Source organism: Peromyscus leucopus, chromosome 23, assembly GCF_004664715.2.
Source record: "Peromyscus leucopus breed LL Stock chromosome 23, UCI_PerLeu_2.1, whole genome shotgun sequence".
Lineage (NCBI taxonomy): Eukaryota > Metazoa > Chordata > Mammalia > Rodentia > Cricetidae > Peromyscus > Peromyscus leucopus.
The window spans coordinates 7,068,248-7,088,600 of record NC_051082.1 but is presented as its reverse complement, the minus strand read 5'-3'; the positions used below and the strand labels follow the sequence as shown (position 1 = coordinate 7,088,600).

The following is a 20,353-nucleotide window of genomic DNA, read 5'->3' as shown; positions in this document are numbered from 1 at the left end:
TGAGTCTGTATTATCCACACAGCATTACTACATCCCTGCCTTCATTGACTCCTCGTTATTTGCAGTCATTTCTAGGCCAATCCTAATATCATTAAGACAAAACAAAATGTAACTGGCATGCTTTCTTAAAGTGATGGCCAGGAATCGTATTAGCCTGAAGCCAACAGTTCAAACTTTAATCATCAGCGGCACAGAAAATATATCCACTGGCTCTCTACCAAGTCTGAAGAAACAGAGAAGCAGGATGAGAGGGTAGGGAAACCAGAGGTAGTTTTAACCTTAGAGTGTCAAGTCAGCTCTTTCCCAACCTCCCTGCCTCACTTGCCAATCAGAAAACACGGAGGTAGCCAGCTCCACCCCCGATACACAGGCTACACAGGTGGCCAGCAAAGCCCGGCTGATAAGCCAACAATGAGACCGGTTCGCTAACCACCTACGCACAAACTCACAGCTTCTTAAGCGTGAGCCAGGCTTATCATTACACAACACACTTAGTCTGGGGACAGGGAACACCTTCTCCAGAATGGAGGTAAATTTAAAGGTTGAAATGCTCCTCCTCCACACAGCACTCTGTCCTGAGGAAGAGTCAGACCCCTGACCACAAGTCAAAAGAGAGCCAGCGCTGCCTTGTCCCTCATCACCAGAAAGCTGCTTCTGTCAGCTCAAAAAGGGCGTCTCCTCCATCCACCTCCAGAGAGCTGAGTCTGCTGGGCAGATCCCAAACAGGAAGGAAAGTGAGCGAGCCACTGTGGCTACCACAGGCCCTGGCCTCTTCCAGGAAGGACAGGTCTCACTCTTTAGGCAGCAGAAAGGAACAGACACAGGCTGTGCTCAGCATAGCCCGCTGTGTGCACGGACCCCGGGGGTGGGGGTGGGGGGGGGGGGGCACTGCGCCATTAGCTTGCCTTCCGGATGCAGTACTTGCTGAGGTTGTCATTGTAGCGGAGGATGACGACTTTGCTTGGCATGGCAGCACAGATGCAGAGGCTATTCTCGATCTAGAAGGCCACAGGGGGAGGGTGGGGGCAAGAAAGACAAATGTCACCATCATGAACTACAGCTCTGCACAAAACTAGACCAGGAGCGTGATATAACAGGGTCTCGGTCTCAGCACTGGTGACATTTCGGACCCGGCCATTCTCTGTCATGGAGGTAGGCCCTGTCCACTGGAGCAATGGGGGCATCATGGCTTGGCCAGCAGATGTCTATAGCGCCCTCTAGCTGTGACAATCAAAACCGTCTACAGACATTACCAAATGCCCCCTGGGGACGGAGTCACCCCTGGCTGAGACTCACTGCCTTTGCTGGGATCCAGAGAAGGTGGAGACAGACTGTTTTGACATTACTCTGAATGGAGGAGGACAGGGTGATGGGGGGGGGGGGTAAGTGGGGAGGTCTGTGAGGTGGTTCACCTCCACTGTCAACTTGACAATGGTTTGGAGCCAGTGAGGACATTGACCTCGGGCTCTAGCCTGTCCCCAGAGGCTTATCAGAGGTGCAGCTTCTTTTCTGTTGCTGTGACAAAACACTCTGACATCACGACACAAGGAAAACAGGGTTTACCCTGGTACAGCCCAGGGCTGAAATCAGGGCGGCAGCTGAAGCAGGTGGAAGCAGAGAGAGACCGGTGTGTGCAGCAGAGAGAGACAGGTGTGTGCAGCAGGGAGAGACAGGTGTGTGCAGCAGGGAGAGACGACAGGTGTGTGCAGCAGAGAGAGACAGATGTGTGCAGCTGGAGCTCAGCTTGCTTTGTTCAGCTTTGTTCAGGTTACACAATCCAGGATGCCCTGCTTAGGGAATGGGCCAGCCCACAATCAAGGCAAAGGTTCACTTTGATTCACAAAAGGTAATCCCCAAAGGTGTGCCCAGAGGCTCTTCTCCCAGGTGATTCTAGACTATCAAGTTAGCTACTAACAATCACTGGTATAGGAAGGGCAGAAAGGAGGAAATCTGAAGGGTGTCAGCGCTCATCTCTCTGCCTTCTGACCCACACAGAGGTGAGCTCCTGGCGGGCACAGCTCCCCCTGCCTCGAGGGACTGACTACCATGGGAAGCTCATCCCTCTTTAAATATGTTCTGGTCTGGGATTTGGTCACCAACACAAGAAGATAACTAATACACTTTGTGTCCAAAGGGAAAAGCTGTTCTTCAGTGGGGTCTGTGAATATGGAGTTCTACATCAAGACTCTTTTTCTACCTCTTACTGTCAGGCAGGCCTTTGTCTTTCACCGAGAGGGAAAAGAGGTCTATTGCACGTACGGCCATAAACTGAAGGCCAGCAGTTGATGGAGAAGAGAGGAAAATGCAAATGTCTGTTTCTGGGGTCGGGGAGGCTGTGTATACAATACATTATGTGGCTTTATAATTTACATGCACATTTCATATAGTTTTGTTTTGTATTTCAAACAATAAAATAAAAATGATTTATAATTTTTTAAAGTCATTTTTGGAAATTAACATGTATATTTCTAAGTAACTCATTGTTTATAGGAAAAAACTTTAAAATATGTGGGATGGTAATAAAAAAAAAAGTCCACATCAAAAGATACAAGGTGCAGCTAAAACAGTGGTCAGAGGAAAATGCATAGCCTTGAAGTGCTTATATTAGATAATACAATGAAACCTGGTGAGCTAAGTAAGAAATTGGGAGAATAATAGGAAAAAGTCGAGGGAAATTAAATGAAAGAAAACGAAGGCAAAAGATAATGATAAATAAAATTTGGAGAGAAAAAAAGCTGTGACACAGGCAATAAAGTTCAGAGCTGAGAATGGAGTTAAGGCTGAGGCATTGGCTGCTCCTGCAGAGGACCAGGATGCAGTTCCCAACAGCCACACGGTGGCTCACAACTGGCCATGCTCCATTTCCAGGGGCTCTGACACTCTCATCGACTTCATGGGCACCAGGCATGTGGTGCACAGACATACGTGCCGGTAAAACACTCATATACATGATATAAAACATAAAGAAAAATGACATTCCATCTCCACAAAACTGCTGCTAAAGTGTATGTGTGCATGTGTGTGTGCATGCATGTGTGTACACATATGGACATGCCTATGCACATGCCATGGTGTATGGATGAAGGTCAGAGGACGATTTCCCCACCCTCCACTCCGTTGAAAGCAGCAGAACTCAGTCCTCTGAGGAAAAGGGCCACTAAGTTCATGAAGTCACCTGTGCCTGCTTGCAGACACCAGCTTGCCTGTGAAGGGATGAGGAGAGCGATCAGACCCTCACTGGGACTCCAGCCACTCCTTCTCGCCATCTGTGTGTAATTCTGCCCTAACGGTGGGATGGGGGTGTGTCTGAGGAAGTGCTAGAGCGCACAACTGGGGAAGGTTAATGCGAGGAGAGGACTCTGAGGATGCAGCTCTAGGGAACCCACCATCCAGCTCTTTACATGGGATCAGAGATCAACCCTGGATCACCAGGCTTGTGCAGCTGGACCATCTTCACCAGCCCAAAGCTGTACCTCTTTAAAGGTTAATGAAGTTGCTGGGCATGGCTGCTCATACCTGCAATGTTGGCATTTCAAAGGCTGGGGCAGGAGCATGGCCACTAGTTTGAGGCCATCCTGGACTACAGTATGAGGCTGTATTTCAAAGCGACCCCACAAACCCCCACAGGATGAGATGAACAGAATGGAATGAAAGCCAGCAGATAGACCTTCGAGGCAGCTCAGCAGGTGAGCACATTTGCTGCACAAATCTGGAGACCTGAGCTCCATCCCAGGGACCCACCCGGGGGTGAAGTGAGAGAATCCGTTCCATGCCGCCCCATACCCCATTTTTAAAAGACATGTCATAACCAGTATTCGTCATGAAGAGGGCCCTCTCCCTGCAGCCCTAGAACACATACTCAGGGAGCATGTCAAGTACACAGGGGCTCTCCAAATGCTTGACTCAAGCCTGGCGTGCTGGGGTTTTGCCTCTCATCTGCGGGTGGGAAGCAGAGACCGGCAGGTCTCTGGTTGAAGTCCAGCCTGGGTCTACGCAGCAAGGTCCAGAGGCCAGCCCATGCTCGTGAGGCCCTCTCTGGATGATGGAGGCCGGGAAGGAAGCACGAGAGACTGGAGCATCTTGCCATTTCGTTAGGTTGCAGGTGGTAGTTCAGAACCAATCTCTGGCAGGCACCGAGGGGCCGCCAAGTAACGATCACAAATTAGATTTTGGAAGTTTCTGGCAATGAGCACATTTTCATTCAATTTAGACATGCGGTTCCAAATTGTATTGCCTTTTTTCCAAATTAGTTTTGTTTTGTTTGGAGACGGGGACTCTATATTGGCAGGCCTGAAACTTGATATATAGACCAGGCTAGCCTCGAACTCTGCCTGCCTCAGCCTCCCAAGCTCACCAGTCCCTGCGTTATTATTTTCAAGAGGCTCATCATACAAACATGTACTCTAGAACCCTGAGTTTCACCATGTGCTTTTTTTTTCCCCTGGTTTTTCAAGACAGGGTTTCTCTGTGTAACTTTGCACCTTTCCTGGAACTCACTTTGTAGACCAGGCTGGCCTCGAACTCACCATGCGCTTTTATGTTTCTCAGACATTTACTTCAGATTCAAAGCCCGGGCAAACTTCGCATCCACCCAACTTATTTCACTCCCAAAAGGACGCCAAGTGCTCACGGGTTAAAAACCAATTTTCAAGGCTGAATCAACAAGTTTGGTGGGCAGAGGAGCAGATTTCCAGAACAGTCCATCAGCAAAGGCCTTAAAGGGGGAGGGGGAGGGGGGAGTTTACCTTGCCAGCAGCAAACAAGTGACAGCCTTTGACGGCTTCAAAGACATTGGGGGAGATGTCGGGCTGGGCAGGAAGGTGGGACTGTGCCAAGGACTGCTTCACTTTCTTCACATCCACCAGACAGAGGGCCCGCTCCTCCCCTGAGAGGAAAGGAACGGCTGTGGTCAGCAGGAGGCCCATAAACGAAGACACCCAACACAGCTCGAGTACCCATGACTAGAAAGCACAGGCGCTATGTGGACGAACTAGGGAGTGAGTGCCTTTTATCCAGGATGAGCGGGGCAGAAGGGGCTTCTGAGTTTGGAATATCTGCATCCACAATGAAAGACCCTGGGAACAGGGCCCGAGTCTACATATGAAATTCTTTTGTGTTTCACAAACCTCTTATTGCCTAAAGTTAACTTTACACACAAGTGTGGAGAAAGGGGGTGTGTCCTGAATTTTGATGGAGACCAGCCAAATGAGATCAAGCAGGGGAATTTTCTGTCAGTAGCACCATGGTGATACCTGAAGTTTCAGACAGTGGGACGTTTTCGGATGTTCTGATAAGGGACACACTTGACCAGTATACACACTCATCATCTGGGCCCATGCTTTAGATCGGAAATGAAAAGCAGCTCATTTCTCGGTTCAGATCCTTGGGGAATAGGGGTGATTTTGCGGGCATAAAACTGAAGAATGGTAGCTGAATTTCAGACATGCTCCCAGAACATGGAAGAAAAGAATGTGTTAGGGAGCCATGAAGGGGTCCGACTATTCTGATGCGACCATGTTGGGAGAGACAAAGGGAGGGATGAGAACCAAGCAGGATGTGGTGGCTTGCGCCTGTAATCCCTGCACTCAGGAGGGTCAGGCCGGAGGACCACAAGTTCAAGGTCACTCTCAAGCTACATAAAAAGTTCAAAGCCAGTCTGAGACACCTATCTCAATTTTTTTTTCAAGACAAAGTTTAAGCCAGATGGTGGCAGTGCACACCTTTAATCCCAGCACTTGGGAGGCAGAGCCCGGCGGATCTCTGTGAGTTTGAGGCCAGCCTGGTCTACAGAGAGAGATCCAGGATAGTTAAGGCTACACAGCAAGACCCTGTCTCAGGGTGGGTGAGGCGGGGGACACAACAAGGTTTTTCTGTGTAACAGCCTCAGCTTTCCTGGCTCTCTGTAGACCAGGCTGCCTGCCTCTGCCTCCTGAGAGCTGGGATTAAAGGCGTGTGCCACCATGCCTGGCTACCTATGTCAAAAATTAAAATAATAAATAAAATTCCAATTAACAGCATTGAGGTTACAATGCCATTGACATGTAACAGAATGACCCCAGCCCACGGGTTCATATGCTGACAGACTTGGTTGGGGACATACCTGTCATTAACTCAAATGGTTAAAAAAAAAAAAAAAAAAAAAAGTATGTGCAGAGAGGAAAGAAGTGTAAAAAATGTTGAAGAGTGTGAATCCAGAGGCAGGGTCTGAGCATTTATAAACATAAGTAGAATCTTGTGGTAGCCACATCACGATCACGGACAGGAGGCAAGTGTGGTGATATTTCATTTGTGCTTGAATAAATAAAACTTGCCTGGAGATCAGAGGAAAGGGGGCAGCCATTACAAGAAAACAAACAAGTCAGGCAGTGGTAGCACACGCCCTTAATCCTATCACTCAGCGGGCAGGATCTCTGTGTGTTCAAGGCCACACTAGGGAACAGAGCCAAGCGTGGTGACACACACCTTTAATCTCAGTACCAACCATAGAGGTCTGGAGGCCTGGACAGACAGACAGAAAGTGACAGAGCTGTGTAGAAAGAGGAAGTGATGTAGCTGGGCTAGCCAATGAGAGAACAGAACAGAAAAGGTGTATAAACGTGATATGCAGGAAGAAGCTCTCTTTGGAAGCTGCGGAGTTGGTAAGGTGAGGGTAGCTCGTGGTTTGTCCTAGTCCTCTGATCTTTCTCTCGGGCTTTAACCTAAATTTCTGGCTCCGTGTTTTTTGTTCATTAAGACCATTTAGAAATTCATCTACAGGCAAGCTCTCAGAAATTCATCTCAGGCATGGCCCACAATGGGGCTGAGGCCCAACAGGATGAAACATTCCCAGAATTCCTATGCTTGGGAAAGAGAAGGATCGTGAGTCCAAGGTCAGCCTGGGCTACACGAGACCCTATCTAAAAAAGAAAAAGTTTGCCTTTAAGCAGTCTTTGAGGCCATGGGCACGGCACTCACATGGTGCACATGTATACATGCAGGCAAACACACACACACAATTAAACAAACAAAGAGGTATGTCTGTCCGGGGTCTAATGGGAGGTCTTGAGTTTCAGAAGGCAGCTCCCAAGAGTTCATGAGAGGTCTTGTAAAGGAGCCAGCCTGGCCCTGTCCATCGCTCCTGAATGGTGATAGTCTACTGATTCCCCGCATGCTCCTGGCCATGCTATCTGCATGAGGTGATGCAGCCAAGGGGAAGTTCTCATCAAGCCAGCACAATGCCATTTGGGCTTTTGAGCCTCTAGAACTGTGGGGTAAACAAACCTCTTTTCTTCATCAGTAGCCTGGTCTCAGGTGTTTCATTATAGCAATGGAGGCTAATTCAGCATCCTCCACTTGGCATAACGGCATTGTGTTCCTTGAGAGTGTCTAAACTAAACTGGACCCTGACAGGGAACCGAATGTGGACAAAGGGTTCATCGGCTGAGGCGTCAACAGAGACACACACTCAGCTCTCCAAGTGCTGCAAAAGTCAACAGAGGCTGTGCGCCCGGCCCCCCACCTGCTATCATAAGCAGCTTCTCCAGGTCCTTGATGATGTAAATTTGGAAGACCGATCCAATTCCTGGGATGTGGGTTAAGGAGTTTTTCAAGACATTCAGTGCGTAGAGCCCTTCCTCGGTGCCCACCAGCACCACCTGCCGGGGCAGAAGTCCAGAGAGAGAGGATAAGCCACGTGACCACAGTATAAGCCACGTGACCACAATCATCGCTGTGCTTCACAGCAACAAAGCCAAAGCCAACGCCTCCCCGTCCCCATGCGCCCTGACGGTGCGTGACCGTGGCCAGCCACTGTGACGGTGCCCAGGCAACGTACCTGGTCGCTGAAGGGCAGGGTACAGTTCATGTCAAGCCGGTCATCACCTTCCAGTTTCAGCAGAGAGTTTCCAAGTAATTTCTTTCCATATGCGAAAGGAAAACAGAAAAGAGGAGACAGAGCGAGTTCAAACTGTCTACAACCAAACCATCCAGAGAGACAGAAATTTAAAGTCAGGCTCAAAAGCATACCCTGGACCAGAGCCTCACGTACGCCAGGCCAAGAACCTGACCACTGAGCCATAACCCCAAGCTCTGGCCCCCACCTTCTGTCTGAAACCCCAGTGGCAAAACAGGTGTTATTGGTTTTTCCAGGGCAGCTGTTAATTAGCTTCAGAGTCTCAACTTTGCGCAGACACACACCAGTGGGTGACGCACGCACGCACGCACGCACGCACGCACAGAAAGTTATTCTGCAACAGGAAGTAACGTAAAGCCACAGAGGGTTACCAAGCCGTTAGGAAGGCCCCTTCCCCACCTCAGCTGCGGCACAGACACAAGCACAGGCGCCCAGAGCCAGCCAAGCTTCTCTTTACCTCAACCCACACAGGCTGCCGCTCACGGGAAGTACAGTCTCGTGCCTATTGTATACACATTAACGTACATTTCAGCAGAAGGCGCGTGTGTGGAAAGAGACACAATTCATCTAAACGAGCCTCTTCAGGAGGCTCACGGTTCATGTTCCCACTGCTAAGTGTCTGAAAAGTGCTGTTTGGTCTTTGGCGGAGCACACGCCAATGAGGAGTGGGCCCTGTCTGCATCCTGGAATGTTCCCAGGAGTGATGCCATCAGGGCGCGCCGACGTTTCCAGTGTCTTAAGGGTAAGTGGGATTTCAGACCTGCCTCCCGGAGAACGGTGCCGCAGAGGCAGCCGGAGAGGCTGTGAACAGCTTCCTGAACTGCAGGAGCTCACTGGCAGACTCGCGTCTGCTGTGTGGTTCACAGTCAGAGGGCCTGGAACTCAAGGACCTCACTGAGTGAAGAGGGAGGCTAGTCCAGGCAGACTCCGCAGCTTCCCCTGCCCGGCAGGGCTGCTGAGGGAGACGCAGAAGTCCCTAGCCTGCTGCTGCCTACAGCCTGGACCTCCGACACCACAAAGCTAGTCCTGCCCCTAGCTGTAGCCATGGGCCCACAGACGGGGCAGGAGGGAAGCCCAGCCCGGCAGTGGGAGTCCCATCATCACAGTGCCCACGGCCACACACTCCACAAAGAGAAACGCCGCCCCCACGGTCATGGTCATACTCACAGCATCAGCTTCTGCCTTCTCCCTAGAAACTCTCCCACCCGCGACGACAGATTCTAAGGCGGTGACCCAGCGCTGCTTGTCAGGAAAGCTGGGTGCTAGCAAGTACAGGGTCCTCCCAGGCCAGCAGGTGGTATGTGGGTGAGACTCCATCTTCAGTATGTATGGGACATCTAGAAGATTTCGGGGAGCACGAGATTGGCCACGATGCCCCTCCCACGCTCCCCAACAGGGATGATGCCACGGCATCGGAATCCCGCCAAACTCTGAGACTCCAGTTCCCAGTTCCCGCTAAGATGGGGGACTGGACGGAGGTCTGGGCAGAGCAAACTGCCGCGTCTCCATCCTGCCCCTCTCAATTGGTCAAACCCAGCCCACCTCTGGGGCAGGGCTCTTCGGGGCCCCACTCACCTGCTTTGGCTGTATTTGCAAGTTCAGAAGCACCAACGGCACCATGAATAGATACGTCCCCGTCGGGAAGGCACAGCTCAAATTCTTCCACCGGCCTCTGTCCAGCTTGGTGCAAAGAGGAAGGGCGGAAGGGAAACCAAAAGAACAGGACCAAGAACGAGAGAAGAGAGAGGAGAGAGAAGAGGAGAGGAGGGGAGGGGAGGGAAGAGGAGGGGAGGGGAAGGGAGAGGAGAGAAGAGGAGAGGAGAAGAGGAGAGGAGAAGAGGGGAGGGGAGAAGAGGGAAGGGAAGAGGAGGGGAGGGGAAAGGAGAGAAGAGAAGAGGAGAAGAGAAGAGGGGAGGGGAGAGGAGAGGAGAGGAGGGGAGGGCAGAGGAGGGGAGGGGAGAGGAGAGGAGAAGAGAGGAGGGGAGAGGAGAGGAGAGGAGAGGAGAGGAGGGGAGAGGAGAGGAGAGGAGAAGAAAGGGGAGGAGAAGAGAGAAGAGAGGGGAAGGAAATGAAAGGAGGGGAGGGGAGAGGAGAAGAGAGGAGGAGAGAAGAGGGGAAGGAGAGCAGAGGAGAGGAGAGGATGTGAAGATGCGCACGCACAAGGACAAGGAAGGAAATGAGGTGCAGACAAGGCAGAGAGGAAAGATAAAAAAATAAGGCGTGTCAGATGAGGGGCACAGTCAACTTTCTGGTGACGATGCGGGTCTATGGGTTAGTTGACTGAGGCGGAAGTTCTCTGGTGTGTTAGCAGGTGGAATCTTCGAGGCAGCACCCTGCGGGTTCCTCAAGGGGGAGACCTATAGATTGAGTATCGCACCAATAACCTTTAGAGAAGTCATCTGGCTCTTAACTTTGAAAAATGGGAAAGCAGAGAAGGCTTGTGAAGCAGTCCAAAAAATAATAATAATAATAATTAATAAATAAATAAAACCAAAACAAAAACAAAGCCTTCACGCCAACACTGGAAGGTCTGGGTTAGCCGCGTGCAATGATATTCCCCCTGAATCATTAATTTACCTTCTCTGGCTTCATTGTCATAAATGAGGACTTTTGACCCCTCCAAGACAATGTACTTCCTGTCCCAGCCTTGCTGTCCTCGCTTATTATTCCTGGGAAAAGAAAGACGGACCAGGAAAATGTCACAAGAGGCAGGCTGAAGCAAGACAGAGGGGCTTCCTCAAAAAGACACCTCCCTAGAAGATGTGGGTGGGGGGGAATGGCTGCCGGCCCCCAGGCCAGCCCTTGCCTGAGCCCAGGCCACCCTACAACGGTACCTGGGCACTTTCATCCACCCTTCCAGGTGCAAGCCGCTGCTGGGCTCCTTGCTCTGGAGACCCGGGGAGTTCATTTTGTCCCGGCAGAAGGCCTCGGTGAAGTGTGTAGCATATTCGGCAGGCAGGCCACAGGTGGCCGGCAAGCAGGTAGAGCACTTGGGATGGCACATCACCTGACATTCTAGGAGAGAGCGATGAACAACTTCAAGACCCGCTCAAGGGCAGCGGCGGCGGCGGGGCGTGGACAGCCAGGCTGTGGGCTTCTCCACCCCCAGGAAGACCAACCACACGGGGAGCTGGGCGCACAGGTCATCCCTATGCTTTCCCAGGTGCCCGGGAAACAGGGCGGCTGCCCTCGACCCAGCTTTCCTGGCTCCAACCTAGGCTGCCCATGTGGGCGGCATACAGGAACAGGTTTGCACGTTCAGTTCAGGCCAGTGGGGGAGAAACTAGCCTGACACAAAGGGGATGGAGATTCACAAAGATGGAAGTATTCCACATGCTGACTTGGAAGTCATGTGCTGAAGCCACCATGTGGAACGGTTGCTTTAACGAGGGGAAAACAGCGCCCTCCCGCGGAAGTGAAAAGCTTTTGACAACGAATGTATGACGTGACAGTTTACAACATCGCCTCCACCCGATAGATTTTACAGATGGAGACAAGTGGTGCCCGGCACAGACGCCTGGCCGCTGCTCTTACCGAGACATTTGGATGCCTGGCGTCCAAAGTGCACGGTATCCAGACACACGGCACACTTGGTGGCCCGCATGTTCAGTCCCACGTGAAATCGGTGAGGGATGTTGTGGTGCATACGCTCCTTGAGACGCCGACTAAATTCTGAAGGGAGAAAATGGTTAATTGAAAGCGAAAAGGGAGTCTGCGGGGCGGGAGAAACAGTCTCTGGTTAGGGTTTGTGCTGAGCACCTATTAGAGTTCTTACAACCCAGTGCTTAGGCTAGATAGTTCCCCAAAGAGGAAAAAATGGCCCCAAAGAACCTGAAAAGACTCGAGGCGTCATTAGGCTTTAGGAAAAATGCAAATTAAAACCACAGCAAGCAAGGTGCCATGTCGCAGAATTGTCTAGAACCCAAGAAAGGGGGAACCGAGGTTGAAGAGGATGCAGAGAAATGGCATCCTCTGCACTTTCCAGTGAGGCTAGAATATGGTCCAGCTACTTTGGGACCCGGTTGGACATTTCCTCAAAAAGTTATCCAAAGAATACAATACAGACATTATCTTAGCAGTTCCACTCCTAGCTTTATGCCCAAGAGGACAGAAACACACACACACACACACACACACACACACACACACACACAACTGCATGTTGCTCACAGCGGCACAACTTACGGCGGCCAAAAAGCAGAGACAACTCAAGCGCCCCTCGGCAGCGTAATGGGTAAGGTGCACCACCCAAAACAATGAAATATTGTACAGCCGTGTAAAGAAAAGAAATGGGGTCGTGATGTGTGCTACAAGGTAGATGGAGCCCAAAAACATCATGTTCTGGAAAATAAGCCAGTCACAAAGGGCTACGGGTAGTGTGATCCCGTTCATTTGGAAGACCTAGAAAAGCAAACCCACAGAGAAATAAAGCAGGTTAGTGGGTGGCGGGGGTGGGGAGAGGGAGAAACAAGGAAAATCCGTTGACAGAGTTCAGCAGTTGTTTGGTTTCAGGGGTGCTGTGGATATCGTTCTATATAAATAAAACACTGATGGCCAGTGACCAGACAGGAAGTATAGGCGGGACAAGGAGAGAGGAGAATTGGGGAAACAGGAAGAAGGAGGGAGAGACACTGCAGCCACCGCCAGGACAAGGAACATGTAAAGACGCCGGAAAGCCACCAGCCACGTGGCAAGGTATAGATTTATAAAAATGGGTTAATTTAAGATAAAAGAACAGTTAGCAAGAAGCTTGCCACGGCCATACAGTTTATAAGTGATATAAGCGTCTAAGTGATTATTTTATACGTGGATTGTGGGACTGCGGGGCTTGGTGGAACTTGGAGAGAAGCCCTCCAGCAACACAGGGGTGTCCTGAAGTTAGTATGACGACCATCGGACAAGGCTGTGAGCGTACTGAAAACCCTGAGATGCACATTGTAAGTAGATGATTTCTAGAGCCTGTGAATTATATCTGCATTAAGCTGTTGAATCAGAAATCATATTATTATAGCCACTGCACATGCATCTATACGTGAGACAGTGAGACCTCTGTGACCTGATAATTACTTTATTTAAGAACACATTCCCGGTAGAAAGCTGACTATACGACGCCACCCATGTTTGTGAACATTTCGGAGGGCGTGTGACTATTGCTGTTTGAGACAGGGTCTCATTATGCAGCCAGCTCCTGGCTAGCCTGGAACTCATTCATTATGTAGACCAGGCTGGCCTCAAACTCACAGAGACTTGCCTGCCTCTGCCTCTGCCTCCTGAAAGCTGGGACTAAAGGTGTTCACCACTAGCCCAGCCCTAAAAATGCTTATTAACTGACTATTTGTAAATATTTAGTCGTGAAAGCATGTATCTAATGCTTTTCATGGGACTCAGTTGAAAAGTAATAATTATGAACTGCAGAATTATTTTGTTATTAAGAACTGACTGAAGAATTCTTTGACGCCCAGTTTTTTCATGAATGACCTTTTTAGCTCAAAACTTTTTATGTCTGAAGAACTGACTCTTACATTTCTATTGCGGTCTGTTAAATTAATAAGGCTGACTTCGCCAACTCGCCAACTCGCGTGTGCTGGATCTCCCTCAACAGTGACCCGGCGAGAGGCAACCTTATACAAAGCAAAGTTCAGAAAACACCGTGGGCTCTGCTCTGCTGGGGTCCCTGTACCACGCCACCAATGCACAGGGATGGACACCCAGAGGGTGCCACACACAGCCGGGAGGGACACAGGGAAGCGAGGTGCTCAGAGCGCTGTTCCAGGACATTGTCAGTGGACAGGTAGCCAAGGAACAGTTCTTTCCTCTCCGAATGACTTAGAGTTAAACCTTCTGACCGAGGTGTCCTATAAACACAGCAATGAGAAGGCGCCTTGGTCCGTAAGACCACAGCCACGAGACAACGTCATCAGAACTCACAACCTAGAGAAGACGGATGCTGAAGCCAGGGTACCGAACGACAACTCTACTCTGCTCCACCCCCCCAAGGCTCCCCAAACCATTTTCCTCACCCTTTTCAAAAGGTCCTTTTTCATCTCTGCGTGATATGCTTTAGAGACCACAAAGAAAACCCTGTACCCCGTCAGCGGTCACAGCCACTGGACGCAAGTCGGTCACATTTGAATGAGGCGCCCATGACCTTTCACCCACTGATTCATTTCCTAAGAAGTCACCCCCCCCCCCACCTCCAGCCACTCCTGGAGGTACAGGATGTCCTGTAAGGTGCATGTGGCATGTGGCAGTAAGGGCAGGTCTCCCGTAGGAGGGGACTCATCTACCACACATCACACCACAGGGAATCATCACACCTCAGGGACTGTTCCCTGCCAGAGGGCAGCTCTAACACACTAACGTACAAAATGAACAGAGGCAGACTGCAGTGTCCGGGACAGCGTCAGTAAGATTTTTTTTTTTAAACACAGGTTAATTTTCCCATGTTCACTGTCATAGCCCTGGCTGGTCTGAAACTCACGGAGATCTACCTGCCTCTGCCTCTGCCTCCTGGGAGCTGGGATTAAAGGTGTGTGCCACTATGCTGACTTACTTGTGTTCTTGAAATATATTCATATCATGGGACATTATGTTATATAGATAACAGTAGCTACTCTGGAAAATGCAATGGCTGACTCTGGGTAACAGACAGGGAAGGAGACTTTTAGCAGTGTCACACTGGAGTCCTGAGGACAGACTTCCATGTCTGCACTGGGGTTCCTGGGTTAGGTCTGTCTGGCCACATGGTTCCCTCTGCCATGCTGAGATGCAGTGAGATCCCCTCGGAGATGCTGGCACCATACTCTGGGATTTCTCAGCCAAATAAACTTCCTTTCTTTATAAACTACCCTGTTTCAGATGTTTTGTTACAACAGCGGAAAACCGACTTCAACATGAGCATACCCTCTGGGGTCGACGACTCCTTCCTGCGGCTGGACGGCGGAGCGAGCAGGCTCATGGCACTGGGCTGGTGCTCGGGCGAGCGCACAATGGCGGACATGGCAATCTGCTGCCTCGCAGTGGCTGGCGTGGACGGGTGTGGGTGGTCCGTGGCTTTGCGGTGGGCAGCTGCAGAGATACCACAAAGCCTTTCAGAGGACCAGACTGAGAAGCTTGCCCATGGCTGTCTTTCAAGGACCAGAGAGAGACCAAAAGGGCAGGGGTTGTGCTAACTCAGCAACACCCAGGAGGCTGGAAAATTCAGACTTGGGACACATCTGGAACGGCAATGCACGGGCCGCAAACAGATGCTGAACTAGCCTTGGCCAGTCTCATGGGGGGAAAAGGTCTTCGGCCCGGTCCGTAGCTTTGAAGGCTTCCCAAGAGCTCCTACCTTCCTCCCGGGCAGACCGGAGCTCGATGCGGGTCTTCTGAAGGGCTTCCTCCAGCTCTGCACAGCGCGCCTTCTCCTTCTCCAGGGCCAGCTTCAGTTCATTGTACTGGAGAGGAACCTGTGTGGGCAAAGCAGGGTCCTCTTTCCGTCGACTAAATAAACCCTAGCAATGGAAACAGAGATATCTCCTAACTCCTAGAAACTGGCACTGGACCCGAGCTAAAGGACAGCTGACTCAGGAGGAGCAAGCCACCGAGGCCAGGCACATACTCACTGTAAGTGTGTTTGGGGAAAAGGACATGTGGGGAGAGGGGGAGGGAGGGGAGGCTGAGCCTCAGCCCGTTCCAGTCCGCTGGGGGGAAAAAAAAAGGAGCGGGGTGCGGAAGTTTTCGCCGAGAGGGTTAAAGATGCTTCAACGGCTACCACCTCTTCCTTTAGCATTCCCAAGACAGGAGCGTCACTTCCCGAGAGTCTTTGCCCCTCAAAAAAACGCAATCAGGTTGGATGGAGGATGGAGCTGGGAGAGATGGCTATGGTTCAGAGGTCGCTCTTGCCTTTGAACTTGTCTCATGGTGCGCGGTGACAAGACATGGGGAAGGGGTGGGGGTTTTTTGTATTTTTTCTTTTTAAAGAAAGCAAAATTTGAAAATGAATGATAAAATGATATCAAAACAAGGGGCTCACTAAAAAAGAAAAATACCAACAGAAACATTTACTGTACACAAAAGAGAAAAAAAAAAGGAATTACGAGTCTGACATTAAAAAAAAAAAAAAAGAACTAAAAGAAAACCAAAGGCAAACACCCTAACTACATCAATGACACGACCAGACAAGAGTCGCTGCTAAAATTAAAAAAAAAAAAAAGATTAAATATCATGAGCATAGCAAATATGATACCATGGTATGCAAGAAAACCCTCCCGTGGCCAGCACTTCAAAAGAGGCAGCCTCGGAACACCGCACTCACCCCTCAGCAGTAAAGGTGACATGGAAGACGGACGCCAATCAAGGGCATCGGTCCTTCACTCCCTTCTTCTGGCTATTCCAGTTAAGCCCTGCCCTTTAAAACTGCTGCCATGGCCACTACAGTGTGCTAAGACCCTTGGGAGGAAACTGCCAAGCCCCTTAGAGACCTGGAACTCAGAACACTTGGCCAACCTCGGATAAGCTCTTTAGCCGTTGGGGATGGTATGGACAGGACTCATTTACACAAAGCAATCGTCACACAGGAATCTTCACATACTCTGGCCATAGCTAACTGGCCCCGGGACCCCAGACTGGGACTGGGACCTAGGGCATCGTATGTCACAGCTGGTTTCTTTGTTCGTTACAATTTAAAGCAGAGAGTGTAGGGCCGGTGAAGGCCAGGCTGTTGGGTTTTAACCAGGTCATTTCAACCTCCTGTATCCCCGCTAGTCATTTAGCAGCCGGGGGCTAGGCAGGCTTGGGAGGGCACACCCGAAATCCCAGCACTCAGAAGGCAAAACAATTGTGAGTCTAAGTCCAGCCTGAGCTACGGAGCAAAATTCCGTCTTGAAAGTTCAAAGAATAAAGCTAAGCAGAAGCACTGGACTAGATCACCCTGGAGACCTGCCCCAGAGTCCCAGATACGTGACCTGCTAAACTCCCAGAAGCCAATTGCACATGGCCTTACCCACATGAGTGTCCTAGACACACGACCTTCGAACCCTAATACTCCACCTACGCATAAGCCCTTTTCTCGGCAGATGACTTGCTCCATCCGAGCTTCTCTGCAGGAGCCAAAGAAAGCATCCTACCCCGAGCAGAGCGGCCTGCTAGTCCTGATCCATAGCTCCCTTTGATAAAGGCTACTCGGCTTACATTCGGACCCAGTGCCCAACCCAGAACAGACAGAATTGTACGTTTTTCTTCTGTTCGTATGATTAGTTATCACAGTGGTGTCCACACAGTCGTGGGTGATGGAGCAAGACTGTCTTGCTCCTGCTGTCCAGCGCTCTAACTCACCTTTTTCTTTTTAGCCGGTTGGTCCATTTTGGCTTGCAAAAAATCAATGAGTTTGGTTTGTTGAGAGATAGTGCCTTCCATCTTCACCTTCTCGTGGGAATAGAGGACCTGAAATTCATGGAAACAAAGATGACCTCAGAGCTGGGCGGAAGTGGACGTTGGAATTTGGTGGGTAACTCTTCAATCCCGATTTTACGATTTTACGGTAAGGAGGGGGAGGGGTGGGAACATGGGGCCAGCAAGATGGCTCAGTGGGTAAAGAAGCCCTGCCACCAAACCTGTTATCTGAGATGGATCCTAGGACCCACCTGGAAGGAGGAGACAACTGACTTCCACAGGCTGTTCTCTGACCTCACACACAACCCATGGCATATTTCCCAAATAAACAAACAACCAGCAAGTATATGAAGACTAAAAATACAAATGGTTAATTATGGGATTCAGATTGCGGATACTAATGAAGAGATCTTTCGATTTCAAAGAATGCTTGAAATTTTTCATAATTGAATGTTGGAGAAACACACGCAGCATACAAACAAAAGACGCTAACAACCACACAGGGGTGGGGGAGAGGAGGGGGAGGAGGAGGGAGAAGGGGTCAAGGAGGAAAGGGAAGGAGGGAAGGAAAGGGAGAAGAAGGGGGGGGAATGAAGGGGAGAGAGAGGAAGGGAGGAGGGGAGGGAGGAAGGGAGGAAGGGAGGTGGAGGAGGAGGAGGAGGAGGAGGAGGCAGCCGCTGTCCGCAGCGCCCCCTGCTGGCCCTCACCTGAATGTTTTCCAGCTGATACTCCAGGTCGCTCCTTTCAGTCTTCAGCAGATCTGCCCGGTCCAGCGCCTCCTGCAGCCCTTGCGTCAGGCGGAAGATGTGGTTCTTCTGCAGGTCCATCTGCTGCTGCAGCTTGGCTTGCTGGTGGGTGAGGCAGAGGGGCTGATAAGAGGCTTGTACCGCGCTGAGGACCACCTCCTTCCCACGGTGGTTCCCGTTCCCCAGCTAATTTCTGGTGTGACATGGGATGTTCCCTTGTCAAAGCACCTCCTTCCAGAATCACTGGTTGTTTTCTCTTCCAAGTCAGGAGGGCAGAGCTAAAAAAGAAATTTCTAGGACCTTCTGCAGGCCACATGCCTGTAATCTCACATTGCAAGGTAACAGGAAGTCCATTTTGGTACCTCAGAGCAAAATCCGGGGTTGACAGGGAAGCAGTGACAATCAGCTCCATTTGTCCCGCTCGGGGATGTCTGGGACCTCAATGAGTGACAAGGAAAGCCACTGGACAGTATGTGCACAAAGCCAATCACATCAGCCTGACTTCAGGATTGCACTCGAGTACATAAATAGCCACAACTAGAGGACACATTTCTGCAGTGTAGGAACAAAGAAGAACCTAGCTATGTAATAGGAACTGGTAAAACCCAAGGGGGGAAAAAATTAAGGTTCGTATATTGGAGATCGTTTGTGTTGAAAAAGCTCTCTAATCTTTACAGTGTTAAGTCGAGCGGCCCCTTCCTAAAATGCGCTCCATCCGGAGAGATGATGCTTGGTTTCATCTAACCTCCGGCAGTCATTCAACCAGTCAAGATGTCCCACAGACCCTCTTCCTGATGGTCTAGACTCTGCAGAACGAGGGAAAGCAAGCTAAGAAAGCAGAATGAAGAAGATCCTGGGAGCTTTCCAACAGTTCCAGGCAGACGCCCCAGTCCTCAGCCCCAGCAGAACGGGAGCCACAAAGACCTCAGACTGGACGGCTCTTGCCCTCGTAGTTCACTGTTTTCTGCCTGTGTTTACTTCACATTTCTGTGGCAACAACTGCAAGAGGCATCGAATCTGGACCCTGCACTTGTCTAGATTGTGGTTTAAATCCTCCTCGTATTGCCTTGCCCAGCCTTGGCTCCTTCCGAAGGGGTGTAAGACCCTGCCTCCCTGAGTGACCAGCTGAACACAGTGCCTATCATACAGTAAGTGCTTGATGTTGGCAGTCTCTGTTTGTCCTTCCTTCTTCTCTCCTTCCAGTTCAGTGCTCTTCACACTTTCCCATTGGCCCTTTCTCCCAACCCGGCCACATTTGTTATGCAAGTCGGCTAAACTTAATGGCCAGCTTGATGGAGAGGAGATTCATGAAGCGTATCTGAGTGTCTCTGATGAATGCCCAGGGCACTTTAGGTCTCTGGCCTAACGAGCCCCTTGATGGATTCACAGTATGACACAGTATGGTACTACTTGGAGATGTTGACTGCTAGGAGGTGTGGCCTCCTTGGAAGACGTCCATCATTGGGGACCGTATCAACTCCCCACTTTCTCCTGCTCTACACCGCCTGGCTGCCTTGGCGCGCATCCTCCAAACCCTCCCCCCATAGAGACGGGTGGTTCTGAAGCCGTGAGCTACAATAAATACTTCCTCCTGCCAGTTGCTTCTGTCATGTATTTTACCACAACAATGAGAAAAGTAACGGCTGAAGTGCGTCGCTTGGAATTTCTAAGATAAACCAGAGTCAAACAACAACAACAAAACAAAGGTGTAAACAGTCGAGATGCTGCTTGAAGGGCAGTTCCGGTGTCTTAAAATCCAAGGGCTTTCCTTCCTTCGTTTCTTCCTCTGTTTGGGGACAACATTAATTAGCAAGCAGGAACCAGGGAAACATGTCACGGCACAGTGGTCTATGTGGTGACAGCTGGACCAAAAGTACTTCTCCAGTGGCTCTCCAAGAAATCGGCTGTTTATTTACTGTAATGAAACTTATGTGTGGACTCTATGGAACGTTATTCAAGGCATCTACCTGCTGCCCAGAGAGACACAGAGGGAGCTGTGTTTGTGGGCCAGAGTTCCCCTGGGAGGTGGACTTGGGGATGTGCTTAGACCTGTCCAACAATATTATGAGAGCGACAAGAAACTGAGGGGGTGACGCAAGGCAACTAAAGACAGAACTGGAGCGCGAGCAATCGCGGTGAACAGGAAGGAAAAGCTGGGCAGGGTGGCATTTTTAAAACGCCAGCTGAATAAATACGGGGCACAAAGATGTTTAAGAACAGACTTTGTGGGCAAACAGGTGTGATTTCGTAGGTTAATTGAGTGTCAGAGGCTTGATTACTCCAAGAGCCAAGTAACCGTCAGGGTTTGCTGAGCCCAAGGGAGAGATGGAAATGCTCCCCT

The 20,353-nt window shown here is 50.4% G+C and overlaps 1 protein-coding gene across 10 annotated transcripts in view; it reads right to left on the bottom strand.

Moving 5' to 3' along the window:
* Window positions 1-20,353, bottom strand: part of Cit (citron rho-interacting serine/threonine kinase) — a 182,609-nt gene that overhangs the window by 13,172 nt on the left and 149,084 nt on the right. For 5 of the 10 annotated variants that reach the window (XM_037198628.1, XM_037198629.1, XM_037198632.1 and 2 more), the window contains 14 exons: window positions 17,974-18,114; window positions 17,210-17,317; window positions 15,225-15,387; window positions 14,795-14,959; window positions 11,426-11,563; window positions 10,726-10,906; window positions 10,469-10,560; window positions 9,467-9,571; window positions 9,059-9,228; window positions 8,349-8,393; window positions 7,814-7,894; window positions 7,499-7,634; window positions 4,746-4,885; window positions 906-998 (listed from right to left, as the gene is read on the bottom strand). In XM_037198628.1, coding sequence (XP_037054523.1) covers window positions 906-998; window positions 4,746-4,885; window positions 7,499-7,634; window positions 7,814-7,894; window positions 8,349-8,393; window positions 9,059-9,228; window positions 9,467-9,571; window positions 10,469-10,560; window positions 10,726-10,906; window positions 11,426-11,563; window positions 14,795-14,959; window positions 15,225-15,387; window positions 17,210-17,317; window positions 17,974-18,114 — 1,758 coding nt within the window. The remainder of the gene's footprint in view (window positions 1-905; window positions 999-4,745; window positions 4,886-7,498; window positions 7,635-7,813; window positions 7,895-8,348; window positions 8,394-9,058; window positions 9,229-9,466; window positions 9,572-10,468; window positions 10,561-10,725; window positions 10,907-11,425; window positions 11,564-14,794; window positions 14,960-15,224; window positions 15,388-17,209; window positions 17,318-17,973; window positions 18,115-20,353) is intronic. The other 5 variants (XM_037198631.1, XM_028856569.2, XM_028856570.2 and 2 more) reach the window with 3 other exon arrangements.